The sequence below is a fragment of the Anas platyrhynchos genome, chromosome 2 (genome assembly GCF_047663525.1).
Source record: "Anas platyrhynchos isolate ZD024472 breed Pekin duck chromosome 2, IASCAAS_PekinDuck_T2T, whole genome shotgun sequence".
NCBI classification, from domain to species: Eukaryota; Metazoa; Chordata; class Aves; order Anseriformes; family Anatidae; genus Anas; species Anas platyrhynchos.
The window spans coordinates 141,069,329-141,087,816 of NC_092588.1; the positions used below are offsets into that span (position 1 = coordinate 141,069,329).

General features: G+C 41.1%; 1 protein-coding gene and 1 long non-coding RNA gene across 3 annotated transcripts in view; one reads left to right on the plus strand and one right to left on the minus strand.

Annotated features, from left to right (window-relative positions):
- Window positions 1–2,667, plus strand: OTUD1 (OTU deubiquitinase 1). The gene has a single exon (XM_005009745.6). The coding sequence runs from the start codon at window positions 187–189 to the stop codon at window positions 1,456–1,458; it is 1,272 nt and encodes a 423-aa protein (XP_005009802.4). The 5' UTR covers window positions 1–186; the 3' UTR covers window positions 1,459–2,667.
- A 2,790-nt stretch (window positions 2,668–5,457) lies between these two features.
- LOC140001615 (uncharacterized) overlaps window positions 5,458–18,488 on the minus strand; it is a 34,192-nt gene continuing 21,161 nt past the window's right edge. For both annotated transcript variants that reach the window (XR_011807029.1, XR_011807030.1), the window contains exons 5-6: window positions 14,407–14,505; window positions 5,458–6,626 (exon numbers count right to left, since the gene is read on the minus strand). This is a non-coding gene — a long non-coding RNA (uncharacterized lncRNA). The remainder of the gene's footprint in view (window positions 6,627–14,406; window positions 14,506–18,488) is intronic.

The following is an 18,488-nucleotide window of genomic DNA, read 5'->3' on the forward strand; positions in this document are numbered from 1 at the left end:
GCGCGCGGCGCTTGTGGCGCAGGCGGAATTGGGGGCGGCGGAGGCGGGGAGGGGCCGGGCCGGGCTGTGAGGGGAGGGCCGGGCGGGCAGGGGGTGATGCCCGCGTTTATTTTTACCCCCGCCGCTCCCCGCTCCCCGCCCCGGCTGCGGCGGCGCCGCCTATAAAGCGGCGGGGGGGCGGCGAGGATGCAGCTGTACAGCTCGGTCATCACCCACTACCCGCCGGGCGCCGCTCCCCCGGCCACCGCCACCACCGCGGCCGTCTTCAAGGTCTCGCTGCCGCCGGGACCCCCCCCCTCGGCTGAGGCGTCCAAGAGCGGAGCCGCGGGGCCCGGCCCGGCCGCGGGGAGCCCGGCGAAGGACGGCTCCGGGATCACCTCCACCACCAGCAGCACCAGCAGCGCCGGGAGCGGCAGCGCCATGCCCGCCTTCTCCTCCTGCCTGCAGGTGATGCCGGCGGCCAGCCCCGCCGGCCCGCACTACAGCTCCTGCGCCCACATCGCCGTGACCGCCCGGCGCCGCCGCCCGCTGGAGCGGATCGTGCCCATACGGGCAGTGCAGCGGGGCGAGGCCCGCCCGGAGCCGCCGCACAGCCCGGGCTGGCTGGAGGGAGTCCTGGAGGCCGTGCGGCAGCCCCCGGGGGAAGCAGAAGCCTCGGTCGCCACCGCCGCCGTCATCCCGAGGCCCGCCGAGGAGCCCAGCAACCGCAGCCTGCGCCTCAGCGAGCACCGCCAGGCGCTGCAGGCCGCCGCCGGCAGGCCCCGGAGCCGTGAGGGAGAGGAGAAGGAGGAGGAGGAGGAGGAGGAGGGGGAGGAAGGCGGCCGTGTGGCCCCCTCCGCTCCCCGGGGGCTGTGCGGGCGAGCGGAGCGCAGCGAGAAGCTGGCGCTGTACCTGGCCGAGGTGGAGAAGCAGGACGGGTACCTGCGGCAGAAGGGCCGGTTCCGCTTCCACATCATCCCCGACGGCAACTGCCTGTACCGAGCCGTCTGCAAGGCGCTGTACGGAGACCAGCGGCTGCACGGCGAGCTCCGCGAGCAGACGGTGCACTACATCGCCGACCACCTGGACCACTTCAGCCCCATCATCGAGGGCGACGTGGGAGAGTTCCTCATCGCCGCCGCGCAGGACGGAGCCTGGGCCGGCTACCCGGAGCTGCTGGCCATGGGGCAGATGCTCAACGTGAACATCCACCTGACGACGGGCGGCCGGCCCGAGAGCCCCACCGTGTCCACCATGGTTCACTACCTGGGGCCCGAGGACCCGACGCGGCCCAGCATCTGGCTGAGCTGGCTCAGCAACGGGCACTACGATGCCGTGCTGGACCGCCTGTGCCCCAACCCGGAGTACGAGGCGTGGTGCAGACAGACTCAGGTGCAGCGCAGGCGGGACGAGGAGCTGGCCAAGTCCATGGCAGTGTCCCTGTCCAAGATGTACATCGAGCAGAACGCCTGCTCGTGAGACCGCCCGGCCCGTGGGCTGACAGACTGGTGGAAGGTGCGCTGGCTGTGATGGTGATGCCTTAATCCTTAATGAAGCAGCAGCACCCCAGATGGTGAGAAGAGCCACAGGTTGTGGGGGATAAATCCTAACGTATTTGTAATATTCTGTTGTAAAAAGAACCTTAGCCTCGGATTATTTGCCAGCAGATTCTCCGTGTATGTGTTTTCCCTCCCCACTGTTTCTCTATTTTCTATAAGAATGTATTTTTTGCACAATATTTTTAAACTGTTACCTCCATCTTCTACATCTCGTGTTAGTATCTGGCTTTGAGCTGTACAGCCAAAAACATTTGTAAACAGTTTTTGTAGATAAGGCTTATGATGTAACAGCTATTTTTTGCTGTGTTTTTTTTTTTTTTTTTTTTTTTTTTTTTTTTTTAAACCCATAAACCTTATATTTCTACCAAATGAAGTTGGTGTCAAACAACTCTCCCTAACTGGTGAAAGCTTTGTGGGTGTTTCTTGCAAAACAATAGTTTCTCTAGAAGTGCGGCAAAGTCTGAAAAGATTGCTTCTCAAAACAGTTGCTTTCTCTGCCTCCAGCACAGAACAGGTCCTTTGAGCCAGTTGGAATGCAGCTCACATGAACAGTACAGGGAGCAATTGACTCTTCTGTATTTAATTACTGTTTTGAGTAAACTGGCCTCTTGTTGCCTGGTTGGCTTACCCTCTGCTCCATTTATGTTATTTATCTGTAATAACAGAACATTAACTTGCAATAGAATGTTGTGACTAGATAATAGCCTCCCGCTTCGGCAATAATTGCCTTGGCTGCACCTCAGTGTTTGTGTCTGGTTTCTGGGGTTATGGTGTCTTTTGTACAAGCCCTGCTTCTTTTTTGGCGCTTCTATTGCACCAACAAATCATTATCTGATCACAACATTTTATTCATTTAACTTTATTTTCTAATCAAGAAATCAGGAGCGGTGTTCTGCATTTAAAAAGTATTTAAATTGAGATTTGTATGGTTTGCTGGGTCAAACATGTAAATGTTTCTGATCTGAATTCTGTTTCTTCTACTTTCTGATTAACTTGTTAGATATATTTATTAAGTAATGCAGTTTGTACTTTTTTATTTTGTAATATATTGTGATTTTGGAATTTATACTGTATTTGTATAATAGGAGTATTCTCAGCTAAAATGGAATGAATAAAGAATATAATTTTACTTGTGCTCTTTCTTGCACCCTTTGAATTCCTGGTGCGGTGAAAATCTGCAAGTTGATTCCCAAGAACTTTTATGTAGTTTCTCTGTCCTGGTTTCCCCAGTTAATAGGCAGGAGGCAGGGACATGATACTTGACAAATATGAACAACTGATAATTCTGGTGCCTGTGAATGCGTGAAAGAAATGCGAACATGCAATGATAGAATTCTGTTGTGAATGAAAGATCTTAGCATTTATCTTTGCCAATGAGAAACATTTTTGTACATTATGTCTTAAAAGAGGGGTTCCCAAATGTGGTACCTGCAGTGGCGATAACATTGGTTGTGATGAGCCAGCTCCCTGGTGGGCCCGTGCAGACTTGCACTTGGACCTCTGTGGTTGAGGAGTCTCTGCTCTGCAGCTAGTCCCAGACATTTTAGATTAGCCTTGTCACTATAGATACCTCTTAATGCTTTTCCTGTTACTAGGATGGAGGTAATAAAAGGAAACACAACTTTTTTCCTTCCTTTAGAATAGTGAAATGCCTTGCAAGCTGTTAAGCAGGACTGTGTGTGCGTGTGTATTTACAGCTATCTTTTCCTCATCTCTAAAAATACTAGGTCATCCTTAAACAACAAGAGAGGACTGGCTTAAAATTAGGATTAAAGATGAACTAAGCAGCTGAAATGCTGCAGTCTTAATTGAGCACACGTGTTCTGATAATGAGCTGCCCGGCTGATCATGTGTATATTTGGTACTCTTATACATTGCAAAGAGGAAGTGTAATAAATTTGTATAATTTCCAAAAAATTGAAGTGTTACACGCAGAGTATATTCCCCCTTTCCCCCCCCGCTTTTTTTTTTTTCCTTTTTTTTTTTTTTTTTTTTTTTTAGTACGTGCAATTTTACTCTTCCTTTAAAGGCCTATTGATGGTGGGAAGAGCAGTCTTGCTAGCCCATTATTGCCTAACTTGACTGAATCTCTGGAAAGCTGAGTTATGGGGTGAGAACAAGGCAAAGGTGGGAACATGTGTGTGTTAATGTGAAACAGCTGATAAGGAAGACAGCTACTCAGGTGACTAAGCACAAAATTGTCACTAAGCACAAAAATGATACACAGCATCACTGTGTATCAAGGATGTGTTTGATGTCAAAAACATTGTTTCCAGACTTTAGGTTTTTGGGGTGGTTGGCCAAAGTTGTCAATATCCCAAACTTATTTAAAGAAACTCATTTTCTTTTAGGTCTTTTAAAATTACCAGTTTCAGCTATATCATAAACCGAACAAACCTTAGAAATGCTCATGGAGTAAGCTAAGCAAAGAAGGGTTGGTATTGCCTGGTGTTCACTCTCCGAGAAATAAAAAATCTCTTAAATGAGCAACAAAAAAGTAGCAGTAAAATGAACATCACAGAACTCTGGGATAAGTTCCCAGAGGGTTCCTTAGTAGTTCTGATGCCATTGCATGGTTAAGTGGCATACATATAACTTTAAGGAATTAAAAAATAAATAAATATTACTTGCTGAAATAATTTGCAGAGCTGTTAGGGATGTTTTGCTGAAGCATATAACAAGGTACTTTGTTTTGTGGCTCACCTTACATACTGTGTCAACTTTAAATGGAAACATGGCATGGTAGGTACTTAAGGCATGTGGAAAGTGAAATTTTCTTTCTAACGCCGGTGTTTAAACTTCAGCTGAGACACTGAGTTCAGCTGCAAGCTAGTGGCAGCTTGCCTGAGCAGTAGTATTGCACAGTGGCAGGGATCCTACCTTGGACAAACATGTATTTGAACCTATTTGAAATTACTTTACTAGCAAAAGCACAAGAAGATCCCTTACTGATGCCTGTTACTGATTGCAGTAACTAAGGAAGAACAAATGTTGCCCTTGCTCATAATTTCAGTACCAGATTATTTTAACCTTGGGTAATCACTTGTATAGCCCAGCTAATCCTTAGACCTGTCTGGGGACTTTGGTCAACAGACTCATTATGGGCAATAAGTGAGAAGGAGAGCTTCGAGTATTTAGTTCTGTGGTTGTTTAAGGGGGGTAGAAAATGGTTTAATTCTCAACTGAGCAAAGGTGAATTGGAGTCTGCTCCAGCAGGCTCCACATCAACATAAAATTTTGTGATGCCATCTTCTCCTGTATCCTCTAATAGAATTGGGAGCTAGATGACACATCGAATACTTCATGACAGGTGCTTCTTAGGTTGCAAGGCCATGTCATTTTGTCTATTAATGTGCAATGAGTATACTATAATCCTTATGTGTCTTGATCAGGAACTGGTACACAAAACAGGGTTTGTAAGAATGGAATTGGTTTCTATGTAAAATGAACACATTCCAAAATGGAAGTGGAGAAGTGATAGTGGAAAAGGAAAAAGATGTTCAAGTGTCATTGTTCTCCATCTCAGTCAACGGTTTTCTTCTTGGAAAGTTCAGCGGATGATTGTTTGTGCTTAGTAACTCAGTAGGATGTATAAATTTGCCTAATGCCAGCTACTGGGCTTAGTTCTTCTGTTGTACTTTACTAGTACACCACACGTGCAAAAGATAAATCTGTTACATTCATGTCAGTTGTTAATAAAGGTGTATTCCAGTACCCCTTGTATATGTACCATCTGCATCCAAATGTTTCTTCTGTCTGCTTTTGCTCTTACTGTGCTGGAATTGGTTGATAGGATTCTCAAGGATAAAAATTTAATTTTTTTTGTGGTGTGCCAGAGTGCACATCTGAATCTGACCAGAAAATTACCACAGGTATCCAGTAATAGGGACAAATATCTGGCATTCATATTTGCTTAAGATCAATATATTAATTTTGCTTGTATTTTTCATGCATAGTTAACAATTTATTGATATGATTAATAAGCATAGGTAATTATAATGCAAAACAAAACAACCTCAGCTTTGATGTTAAAAGATTCTCCCATTTTTTAACGGTATGGTTATATGAGAGTATGCAGCATGCAGAAAGGCTTTGAGTAATAGTTTGAAAGAACATCAGCTCTGTCAGACACAATTCTGTAGCCATGATGAGTTCTTAAAGAAGCAGAAAAGTTTTAACTTTGACCTTTTTAGTAACATACAGGCTGATTTATAACGTATATATGCATTTTAGTTTTAAAAAAGTGGCTTTTGTATTTAATGTTCAGTTTTATTTTATATTCTCTTTTTTTGAAACAAGTTTATAGTATTAATGCCATAAAAAAGCAGTAGGATATTGTCCTTGATGTATATTAATAATAATATACTTAAATATCTTTTAAGTATATTATTTAAATTCTTTTTTTTTTTTTTTTTTTTTTTTTTTTAATATATACAAGGGAACCCATTCGTGATGCTCAGACTGTAAATTTACAGAATTAAAACACTGGCATATTCCAGGTTTCAGGCTGCACGAATGGTTATTATCCTGCCTCCTCATGTAATTATCCTCACTGCTGAACAAGATGAGGCTTCTCTGGAGAAAAAGTTTGTGTGCAATCGTAATAGCATGATGCATGCACACAAGTAGAGCTCATTTAAAAATTGGCATTTCCTCCATTTTTAGTGCCTATTTTTAAACCACTATGCTTTCAATGAGGATTTTATTTCCTATAGTTTATAATGGGAGTTGTAGAAAATAGGCAGTTGTGTCCTTCTTACAAGGCATGGTTGGTAGCGTTTGAACCTTCAGCACTGTAGCACAGTTTAGCTGTGTAACAAGTGGCATTTGCAGTAAGGAATGATGAATTTGGATGGGAACGTGGCTGAGGGTGAACGTTGGAGATGTGGAGATGGTTGTGAAGGAGCCCAGGTTGTCTCCTGTCCTTCACCTCCTGTGTTCACCTCCACCCCAAGTGCTGGGAGCTCCCAGCTCGCTGTGATGTGGGGTGGCTCTGGGCTGTCTTCTGGTGGCAGCACGCATCTGCCTCATTGCTGCTGCTCCTTGGTGCTTAGCTGCTGATTTCTTCTCCTGCCAAGCTTTTTGGGGCTGCAGATAAAAGATGATAAAAGGTAAGAGATGAAGCACTGTATCTCAGAAAAAAATAAAAATCCAAATTTCACAGACAAAGCCAGAGCATTTTTCTTGCCTGTGAACTCTGAGTTGCTACATACTAGTGAGTTAAAGCGTGGGCCACTAGCAAAATGGTTTACAAGAACCAATGTAATTCTAAAAATCAAATAAGGCACATGTTAGCAGATTTTTGAGACAGCAAAAACATTTGAAATACTTTTTTTTTTTTTTTTAATTGATCCAAAATGCCATTATTTAGACCATATTCTCTTCACATGTTCAAGGGTCCAGCATTATTCCTGCACATAACTTCTGCTTTTTGCTGGACATAAACCTTCATTTTTTTTTCAGCTCTTCAACTAACTGACATTACTGAGCAAGAAAGCACATGTTTTTGGATCTCTGGCTAAAGTTTGGAACTTAGAGAGTGCCGTTACTTTAACCTAATATGGCTAAGAGCAATACTTAGGATGCTTTGCTCAAGTTTAGAAATAACATGATCTTTGGAACTCCAACAGAGCTTCTTTTGATATTTTTTTTCAGAGAGAGCTGGTGATTAAAATGTATTCCTTTTGTAAATAAATAATACAATACATTTTCTATTTCTCTGTTTTCTATTTGACTTAGAAGTTGAGCTTTGACTAAACAATTGACTAACCTGTTTATATTATTTGTTTGCCTTCCTGCCAAACTTCATCTCCACTGGATTAGGTTGCTCTCAGAGGCTGACCTTGCCTTAAGGTAGGAGTGATGACAAAATTGTTTGTCCTGATTACCCACAGTATTGCTCCTGAAACCCTACCTACAGTCTTTTCATTCCTTTTAATTTCATTTTCTTTTGATTGATGATTTTTTACCCTTTTATATTTGATCCCAGAAAACTAGTTATGCTGTACAATAAAGCCTAATTAGGTAAGACATGTGAGTGAGTTTAGGAGTTGACAGCTGTTTTGCTGCTTGTGTATAATTGGAGGGAAAGGTGGTTCCTGAAATGAAGCAGTTGTGAAAGGACTTGTTTTGCTCTGAAAGGTGGTTATGTCAGCTTGTGTAGCATTGTGACCACTGATCTGAAAGCTTTAATGCACTTGCATTTATTATCAATGTTAGCTCACGAGTTATGTTTTTACTCAGCTGAGGATGGAAACACGCAGGAATAGTATTGGTATATTAAAAATGAAAATAATGTTCTGCTATTAGGAGCCAGGAAGAAATGTTGTTGTTGTTTTTCATTTATTTCCCATCATATCTACTAACCAGGGAAAAAAAATCTTAACTTTATGTAAGGAATATTTGTGCATATGGCTAGCATTCTTCCCAAACTGATAGGTCGAATATGTTTAGAATAAGACCTTTGACTTCAGATTTATACCCGCAGAAGGGAACTTTCCTTGGCTAATAGACTATCTTTTATACTGTAGACCATTTAGACCAACAAAGCTGCAGTTTTGTCTGGGACTTACATGAGAAGCAGTGCTGCTGGCAGCTACTGAGAGCATACGCTTTGCAGAGAACTGGAAACATCATCTCTTTTTTTTTTTTTTTTTTTTTTTTTTTTTTTTTTTTGGTATGCAGCTTATCTTGCCTATCAGGAAGTAAATATTTATGGATGCTTTCTCAATTAGGTAGCTGTCCTTTTGTATAAACTTACAACAATTCATGTGAATATGATTCATAGTAGATTTCCAATTTTCAGCTAGTGGTTCACAGCAGCTGCACCAAAGAGGCCCTGTAACATATGAAATTGCTAGTAAATGGGAGCAAACCACAGGTATTTGATTGAGTATTTGACAGGATTTGTGTAGTTGTTTTTCTCCCCTTGTAGAGGAGCTTGATATAGTTCTCTCCAGAGAGAACTATACATTTCTGAAACATGTTTCAGAATGGGATATAGCCAAATCTGGGCACTGTTAGCTAAGTGAATTAATATCTTAAAGGGAAATAGTTATTCTGGAAAGCTTCACATTATCACAGAGGGGGCTGTTGGGATAGCCTAGGATATATGTTCTTCCAAACACTGTATTTCCACTGTCTTTTCAACAAAAAACAAAAGAATGTCAAATTTTACAACAAAACTATGCATATAATGATTGGGCAGAATTGCAATAATTCTCTACCAGCTTTATTTTATGTGATAATGTCCCAGGTATTTTCCTGTTGTGTTTTCTTCCAAGAGTCCTTACAATTATAATTTAAATGATAAATAACATGTAGCAGTTATTAACACCTTCTAGTTTTAAAATGGTAAATAACACGTAGTTTTAACATTTTATCTTTGGCAGGCCTGGTGTGTGGTTAGTTAGGTTGGGAAGTTAAGGGGCAATTTGATTCCTGAAGCGAGCAGCACTAGTTTGTCCATACATCAGCTTTCTCTGTCTAACAATAACCACACATTCTGCATTAACCAGTGCCCAAAAGTTCATTCATTGACATGTAGTTTTATGTACAGGTCACAAAAGTCCCTGTAATTTCAAATAAGAGGCTTAGCAGAGATACATGACCAGACCATAGCAACACCTAACTAATGCAGATTGAACATTGCGTTGAATATTATTTGTATACTCAAGCCTGAAGTTACAGGGTGTACCTGAAATACACTTTGGTTGCATGTGAGATCCACCACCAGCCAACTACAGCATGCAGCCGGGCAGCTGTGAATGCTGGATGGCCTCCCATTCCTTGGGGCTGACTTTGCCCAGGTTTTCTCAAACCCACTCTTCATATTCCCCTTTGAAACTCTAATTTCTATGACGTTATTTGGTGGGTAAATACCTGCTTGTAACAGAGAACTTCAGACTTTTTGTTATTGTCTGGAAGCTTATGTGATGTATGGCACTAGATAGACTCAGGTGACAAAAGAGAAATTGCTCCAGGTAGGTTGCATTTGAAAGAAACCAGGCCTTTCCAGGGACAGCTAATACAAGAGAAATTCTGGCAGTGGTAATCATTCTGCCAACCAGACCTTTAGCCCGTGAGACCAAGTAAGTAGATGCTCTACTTCAGTCAAGGGATTGAGTTAATCTCTGCTAAGACTTTTTGTGCTTCCTCAATCCTTGTGCTTTATTGCAGTGCTCCCTGGATTGGGCTGTAGCCAGCCAGCAGCTATATCAAATCTGCAGTCGCTTGATGTTGATAGAGGAGGTAGACATGAAGCAGGTGCTGTTACTGTGCAGAGAAACTCGTGCTCCAGTGTGTCTCATTGATCCTTCCACTGGTGTCTTATATCACCCTTGTCTAGGACGATGTGTGAGGAAAAAGGGTTTATATACCACAGAAACCTCGAATCAGTCCCTCTCAGAATTCCATTAAAATCTCTCAGATAAAAATCTTCAAATCTGCTCCAAGCCTGCTATACTTTTTTTTTTTTTTTTTTCCCCTACAGACTCTAAATGTATCACCAGTCCTTTATAGCTAGCCATAGAGGCATTTTACAACCCCGAAAATGCCACAGATGTTTGATCACCTCAAGATCTTCAGTAGAATGAATTTTTTTTTTTTCTTCAACCAAGTCAACCCTTGATTCAGATTTATATTCTGTTCAGATATTTGTTTCAATCTATTTACTGCCACCATTATATGTTTAATCCCCTCATAAACTTTTATGTGTTTGTTCTCATTGTATAGGTAGTAAATGTTGGGTACTGTTTCCAGTGACGGTGAATACTATCAAAACTGGAAGAAAGGAGGAGAGAGGAGTATCTTATGGTATGGAATGATACATGGGTGCTTTAAAACAACAAAAAACAAGCAACAAGTTACCGACATGGTCATTTTAACTTTTTCCTTTTTTTTTTTTTAAAAAAAAGTGAAGTTGCAATATGAGGCCAGGTCTTATGTCTAGGTCCCTTTTCCATGCAGGCATCTGTAGGGATTGCAGATGAGGAAGAACAATTGTGTGAAAACACAATTTAAGAAAAAGACATAAAATTTTATATATACACCAGAAAGATTAGGAACAGATTTCTGTCCTCTCATTACAAAAAGGCTGGCTCTTGGAAAAAAATCTTTTCAGCCTTCTCTAGAGAGCCTTTATTCTTTCTAAATATTCCTTATACTGACTGTGCATGCTTACACAATTCCTAAATGCCATGAAGAGAGAATTAGTGCTGTGTGAACAAAAATGAAATCAAGGTGTCTATCTCTGAGATTCAAGTGTAGCAAGTGAATGTGTAGGGTTTTTGAATGGCTTGACCTGCGGGCTTTACATGCCAATTATAACTTGACTTTAATTTACATGGCATAAAAATGTTTTTCTAACTTTTTTGCAAAGCATTGACTTTTCCCACACAAAGATTACATATGAATAGAAATCTTAGTTCTTGGGAGTTGAGTCATACAATCCCAGAATCACAGTTTGGGTTGGAAGGGACTGTAAAGATCACCCAGTCCCAACCCCCTGCCATGGGCAGGGACACCTCCCACCAGACCAGGTTGCCCAAAGCCCCATCCAGCCTGGCCTTGAGCACCAGGGATGGGGCATCCACAGCTTCTCTGGGCAGCCTATGCCAGTGCCTCACCACCCTCTGAGTAAAGAATTTCTTCCTAATATCTAATCTAAACCTACCCTCTTTCAGTTTAAAACTATTGTTCCTTGTCCTATCACTACACCCACTGACAAAATACAAGTCCAAAGTCCAAAACACATTTTAGAAATTTTACATCTGATAAGTTTTGATTTATGTGTTGTTTTCAATTTCACAAAATTTATGGTGTAATTCAAGCACACAGCTGGGACTCTATGAAAAGTAAGTTTCTAAAGAAGTATTAATTCCACCATTACAGCCTTTTTAAGTAAGTGTTTACAGCTGTGTTAAGGTTAATAAGCAGTAAGGGAATTCTCAACAGGAAATATTACATGAATAGGACATTATAAAAATCTGATGTTTCTTACGTACTTTGGTGTAAATTTTCAGCTTGGATTTGTTAGGGGAAGGAAAGAATTTGGAACGAAGCTTGTTTGGGCTCTTTGCTGCCATAGTGGTGGGGAGCTTGTCCCAGCAAAGCCCCATGCCCAGTTCCCTTCCTGAAGGAGCAGCCTTCATGGCTGCTTAGTGCAGATGTGCAGAGCCTGTTGAGACAGACTCTTAAAGGAAATCTTTGCAAGATGGAAAGTAATGGCCACGGCTGTGTAGACAGTCAGCATCATTACCTGTGCATCATCTGAAATGTCATTTCATGTCCTTTCTTCCCTCTGTGCTGCCCAGTGGGGTGAAGGATGAAAATTACTTAGTCTTAGTTTTGTGTGTCTGCAAAACCCAGTGCTGTGCAGGCACCCATCCAGCTCAGCAGGGAGGCAGGGCTGCAGGGCCCACACGGTGCTTGCTGCGTGGAAGGAAGCAGTGGTTTGCTGAAGGAGGTGATTGGGATCCTGAGCTACATGCAGGGCTGCTTTGTGGTCTCTCCCTGAGCACAGGGCGAGCTGGTGAGGTTTGGTGTCAGCACCCAGGGGCACAGGTCTTTTTGGAGAGGGCTTTAACCCCTGGAACTAGATTTCAAGGAGTCCTTATGCAACAGTCTTACAATACCAAGCTGCAATGATTGTATGAGGAATTTGTAGCCCCAGGAGAGCATTGCAGGCGCTATGTTACAGACCTATAAAAATCTCATATATAACTAAATTGCTATTTAATAGGAAACAGTGGTGACTGTAAACAGGAAAGTGGTATAACGGTTATAAATAACTCTCTTACCAGCAATTCTTTTGGAGGGAAAAGAGGGAATTAATTACATGACAGCAGCTCAAGTCAGCCCCTAGCTAAAACAAATTAGCTGCTTTGCCAGTCCTTGGGACTCAGGGGTCTGAACTGCCCCCACCTACAAACTGCTATGCTAGAGCTGCAGAGCTCAGAAGGTTGGCCTAGAATAGCAAGGTGGTCTACAGCAACACTGCTGTGAAACATTGACACTTGTGTTTTGTTTTGATTTGTTTTCTGAAGGTTTAGAAGGAAGTTGCCTGTTCTTAGATCATGTGCGAGCTTTAAAGGTCAAAATTCAGCTTCTGATGCACATGCCAAACAGAGTTTCTTTGCTCTGGCTACTGGAGAAATATGACTTTCACCCTCTGTTATTCCAGACAGGGCTGTCTCTGTCCCACCAGCATGTATTCCTACCACTGTTTCCTGCATCACTTTCAGCCCTGCTCTGACCCACTCAGCCTATTCTTCTGCCAACCTACGGCCATGCTCTGCTCCAGATTCCGCATCCCTCTCCCTTTTTACTAAAACTTTTTAGTTTGAAATAACCTCAGTTCACTGCCATGAGCGGCTGCCCAGAGCTGTAACAGAGGCTGTTGTACCATGGTTTTCTGCTTCTCCTGCATTGCTGGAGAGATCAGAGTAGCAGGCAGCCCAAGGAAGGGTCACCAGCTATCCCCGTGGACCACAGCCTGAGAGCAGATGAGCAAAGCAACCAAATAAGCAGAGTAGTTGATTAGACTGATAATGTGTTGCTATTTCTACCTATAATCACACAAGTCTGCCAGGCTGTGGTACCTGTTACCTCTTCACCCTTGGAAAACCTTATGTTTTGTGATGTCTGTATTATTTTACATTTTTTTAAAGTCATGTTAGCATATTCTTCTGCGTTTGGGACATCTTGTATTCTACATAGCACACTGTAAACCTGTCAACCCAACTGGGAACTGTAAGTTAAAAACCCTGAAATAGCACAGCTTCTCCCAGAGCTTCACCAGGGAGCTGGCCTGTGGCTGTGACAAGCCATTTGCCTGCGCTTACTCAACTTCTGCACATCAGAGGAGCAAGTAACAACTTTATCACAGCATTAATGTGCCATGTACTACAGCTAACATGCTTTATAAACAGAAGAAAGTACAATGAGCTACTATGAGTCATGGCAGGTTTGGTACATGCACTTTATTTTTCCTATTTTTCTGTGCTTGTAAATTGCTAATTCATGATAGATGCAATTGAAACATTTGACATTTCTGGTTTTCTATTCTGTTAGGCTCCTTTTGCTGTTTTTCTTTAGGCTGTAACTCTTTTCTGGCAAACTTACTTTGCATTTGATTGTGGGAAGCTAGCTGTGCATGTGACCATTTATATACCAAAATATAGCATTTACCCTAAAGATTTCAGTAAGAGAGAAAAATAGCATTTACTGGTAAAAATGTAAGTATTTACAGGTTGAACAGAAAACTTACAGAACAGATCCAGCTACTAAGTGTTCTGCTGTAAGCAGAACTTACTGTCTTTATAAAAGCTGTAAAAGACTGTAAACTGTCTTTATAAAAGCCAACAGAAGTATCTTATGTTCAAATATGTAATAATTAAAATCCCTTAATGAGCATAATGTTGCAATGCTTTCATTTGAACAGAATGATATCTCAGATACAATTAGCATCTTTAAAAATAAGTACTTCCATATAGTTATCATGAAAACCACATTTCTTTCAGTGAAGTTCACAATGTTCAAAAAAAACCAGAGATGTGCTACACTTTTATTTGTATGTATTTTGGCCAAGGTAGAACACCATGCCAGCTCTTTTATTAATAATGATTTGGGAAATAAGTTTCCTCCTCTCAGGCTATTTCATATCATTAATTTGTTTTCATTTACTGTATAAAAGATTTCATCTCTATCTCAAACGAAATCAGGGATAGAAACATGTTCCCCAAGCTTTTTGTCCCTGAACACGAATTGTTTATAGTAGTATTTCTTCACTGCTTTTAGAAAACATAAGGAGATTAAAAACCTCAGTATGTTATATTACACTGACAGATGAGATTGAAGCTTTTTTTACCTTGCATAAGTGGATAAACAATTCTGCAGGAAAATAGCATTATCATCGTATGTTATTCTCTCAAGCAGTATGTGCATAAATAATCTTCAAACGAAATGCCTTTAAAAATAGAAAAGGAGAAGTGAGATTTGCTGAATACCTTTGGGTTTCAGTTCTACCAGTACAGATATATACCGAGATAATGCGATACCTTACTATTTCTACCCCGCAGAAAAATTGGTCCTGTGTAAATAAGTATCACGCATGTGGCCACATATTGCTGTAATGATAATTTGTGATTACTTACCCAGTGTTCAGAACTCCTGGTACTCACAGTGCTGAACCTGTAAATAAGTGAATCAGACACCTGAATAATGGGAATAAGAATAGCAGTTATGCTGTTCGTGATGTTTCTCCTGTTTCATTACTCTTTGCAGTTTCTCACAGGTTTTAGTTGAACAGAAGTCTTGCTCAGGTTTAAAAGTCAGTGTGAGCTAAATGTGCTTTTGGCTAACCTTCAACATTACCTTCCTTTTTCATTGCTTTCAGTTAGCATGCCAGAAAAGTTCATCAATCTTGAAAAGAGACACCATCTTAATTTGTTACATATGTCACTACAAACAGATGCTTATGATGGGGGAATTCAGTAACTTCTTAAAGAGATCAACAGATTACATTACAGTTTGAAGGGAGCATTACTAGAAGATTAGAAGCCTCTTTTAATGACTGAGATTAAAAGCACTGAAAATCTAAGCTGTTACATTGCTCGATTTGCAAAGATAGGCATGTGGGTGTGCGCTTTCTAACCTGAATAATGAATAGATGCGGTTATGGCTGGTGTGGAAGGCTAGAACTGGTGCCAGAATTCCTAAACATATCCAAAACACCTATTGTAAACATACCATGAGCACCTACTCCAGTTGTTAGAGAAGAGGATAATCAAAGCTTACCTTTAGAGCACATTGGGAAAAAAAAAAAAAAAAAAAAAAAAAAAAAAAAAAAAGCTGATGTGGTGAACTATTCTTAGGTACAATATTTCAACAAAGAATGGAATATGCATGGAAAATATTTTGAAGTTATTTTCAATTGCATTTTAATTAAATAATTCAATAGACTTTTACTTAACAGTATATGCTGTTAGTGCCATATGCATGTTGTGATTCTTAAAAGCCAGGAGTTTGCTCTAAGCTGTATGAGAGTGTGTGTCTACTTGTAAAGTAATGTTTTTAAACTTTTCATATATATAATTAAGACCAAGCAACTGCATTCCTCTAATGATGTATAATTGGATGGATAATGGCTATCATTGTAGCACTGCATGCAAAATAATTACTTTAGTCCTCTAAAACAGCAAGCACTTGGAACAAATCTAACACATTTGCAATATACAGCTGGGCCCTTGGACCCAAGTGGGTGGTATCTGAGTTCAACATTTTAAATATTCAGTTCTACAGTCTAAAAAAAGTTTTTACCCAGTAACAATGATCACCTAAAATGCTTGTATTTGTCAGAGCTTTAGTTTTGTTACATAACTATGCCCCTAACTTTTGTACACTCTTGGTAGCCTGGAACCAGTTCAGAAAATAACCTGAGGGTTATATACTATCAAAAATAAATAATTTTCAGATGGTTTTCCAGTCTTTCCAAGGATTGCCTTCATCTTTGAATAACCCTGTATCACTTAACTCACTGTTAGACAGAAGAAATACCTTCACTGAATAAATCCAGTCTGACTGTGCCTCAGTGGGGAAAAAAAAAAAGAAAAAAAAAAAAAAGCAGATAATCTCCACAGCTGTGACAGCCCAGATCCTACTCTTGCCTTTTGCAGAACAATACAAGAGTCACCGTACTGTGCTGGTTCAGATTGAGGGGTCAGGAGTGCCTGGCATTTCCTCTCTCCTGTAGTAGCTACAAGCAGTTGCCTGGAGGGAAGACTAAGAACAGGCTCAGCACATGGGATATTCCCTGCTAAATTTTTCCCAACTCATGACTCTCCATTGCAAAGGGAATTATCTGTTGGGGTTGGTCTCTTTAGTTACTCCTTCTCTTGCAAGCATTCCCCAAGTAATGGGGACAAACCCATTCTCCCCTGAGCTCCCTTGCTTCTACAACTTTGGCCACACATGGCATCCATCCTTTGAATGCCTTATACCTTAACCCATGCTCCATGCATCCTCTAGAACACTGCCAGGGTAAAGCTGAACAGCTCCTGCACCCAGACCTGGTGGTGCTGACAGAAAGCAGCCTCAGGGCTGGGCAAGAAAATGCCTTAAAAAGATGAAGCTGAACCTTCTGAAGATGAATTAAAACTGTCAGTGTCAATAGATAAACAGGTTTACCTTCAAATCCACGAGCAATAAATGATGTCTAGCCCCTGTTTTCCTTCAAGAGAAAAATATCTTACTGTGTTGTTTTGCTGCTAGTCTATCCTAGAGACTCCAGTTATCTTTTCTCTCAGATCACAGAATCATAGAATCATAGAATGCTTTGGACTGGAAGGGATCTTAAAGATCACCCAGTTTCCAGACCAGACCAGGTTGCCCAAGGCCTCATCCAACCTCGTCTTGAACACTTCCAGGGATGGGGCATCCACAGCTTCTCTGGGCAACCTGTTCCTGTGCCTCATCACCCTCCAGGTGAAGAATTTTTTCCTAATATCTATTCTAAACCTACCCACTTCTAGTTTAAAACCATTACCCTCAGATGCTCAAACTCAGCATGCCTAACTAAACTCAGAGGAATTGCTTCAGCTTGTGTTTGTCTTTGGATGTTGTTGCTCTGTTTGGGATATGAAGAAAGGCCTGCAAGCTTATTCCCTTCTATATCAGTTGGTCTATAGAAGATCTTCCTCTTCCCTCAAACCCTTTCTCATGCCCTTGGACACTGATGATGGTTAAAAACTATTGCCAAAACAACCAACCAACTAAAAATGGCTATGAAAGGAATGGCATTGTTTAAATGACTGCTCTTCCCTTGTTTCATTTTTAGATTGTATTTAGTGTCAGTAACAAAGACTTAAGCTTTACTAGCACTGAATCCCAAGTGCAGCGGAAGTCAAGGCTACGAGGTTAGGATAATTGGGTAAGTAGGCCAATAAGTAATTATGATAAGAAGGTTACAATAATTAGTAGCAGCAATAAATGGCTAGAGTTATCCTACTTGAGTTCTTCGTTCTACATTTTGTCAGTGATCATTTTCTTAAAACTAGTTGCCAGAAGCTGCAGTAGATTGTTAAACACTCTTACACTCATAGAAGTGGAAATTAAATTATAGCAATGAAGGACAACTGTGATGTTTGATGTGAAAAGGATTATGTAACTGGTGTTAGTAAAGTGGAATAGTTTACATTGAGTGATACTCATTTACTGAGCAATTTCAGCCCAAAACAGAAGTTAATGCAAATAGAAATATAAGAAAGGTTTAACCAGTGACACATTCAAAGCCAAACAGGACCTGCAGCTGATGTGTTTAAAGGGTGTCATGTGGTTAACATTTTGGTGCATCTATGATTGATTTTTGCACACAGACTATATTCAGCACTAAAGAAGTAAAATTCCATGTGAAATGTAGAGCTCAGCTTTGTTTCAATCTCTTTTCTTCTATGATTACTAGGGTTTATGTCCATTGCACCTAGGCTTTTAATTCTTACTCTTCTTTGTATTGGAAGTCTGGAGGACTTTAGGCCTAGGCCAGTATATGTAAAGCAGACTGTACACTTCCAAATAAGGTGCAAGTCAAATCATTCAAGGGCTAATACTTCTTCTGTCTCAAAGTGAAAAATTGTTCTTCAGTAACTGTCCCTGTTGCCTTGTAGAGCATGTGGGTGCAAAGAACCACAGACACATGTGGGTTGAAAGTGAAACGATGAATACTCAAAGAAACATACAGCTTTGCCATGAAGTTGCCCAGATGAAATGCCAAGGGAAATCTTCAGAGAATGCATCACAGCTGCATGTTCTGCTTTCTTGCTACTGCTGCTGTTTTACTCTTCTGTTCACAGTATGCTAGAAATTAAAGTCAGAATCAAAGACTCCCATCTGAAAAACCCACAGATTAAATAATCAGTCTCATAGCCTGGTCACAGTATGCCAGTTTTTGTTCTT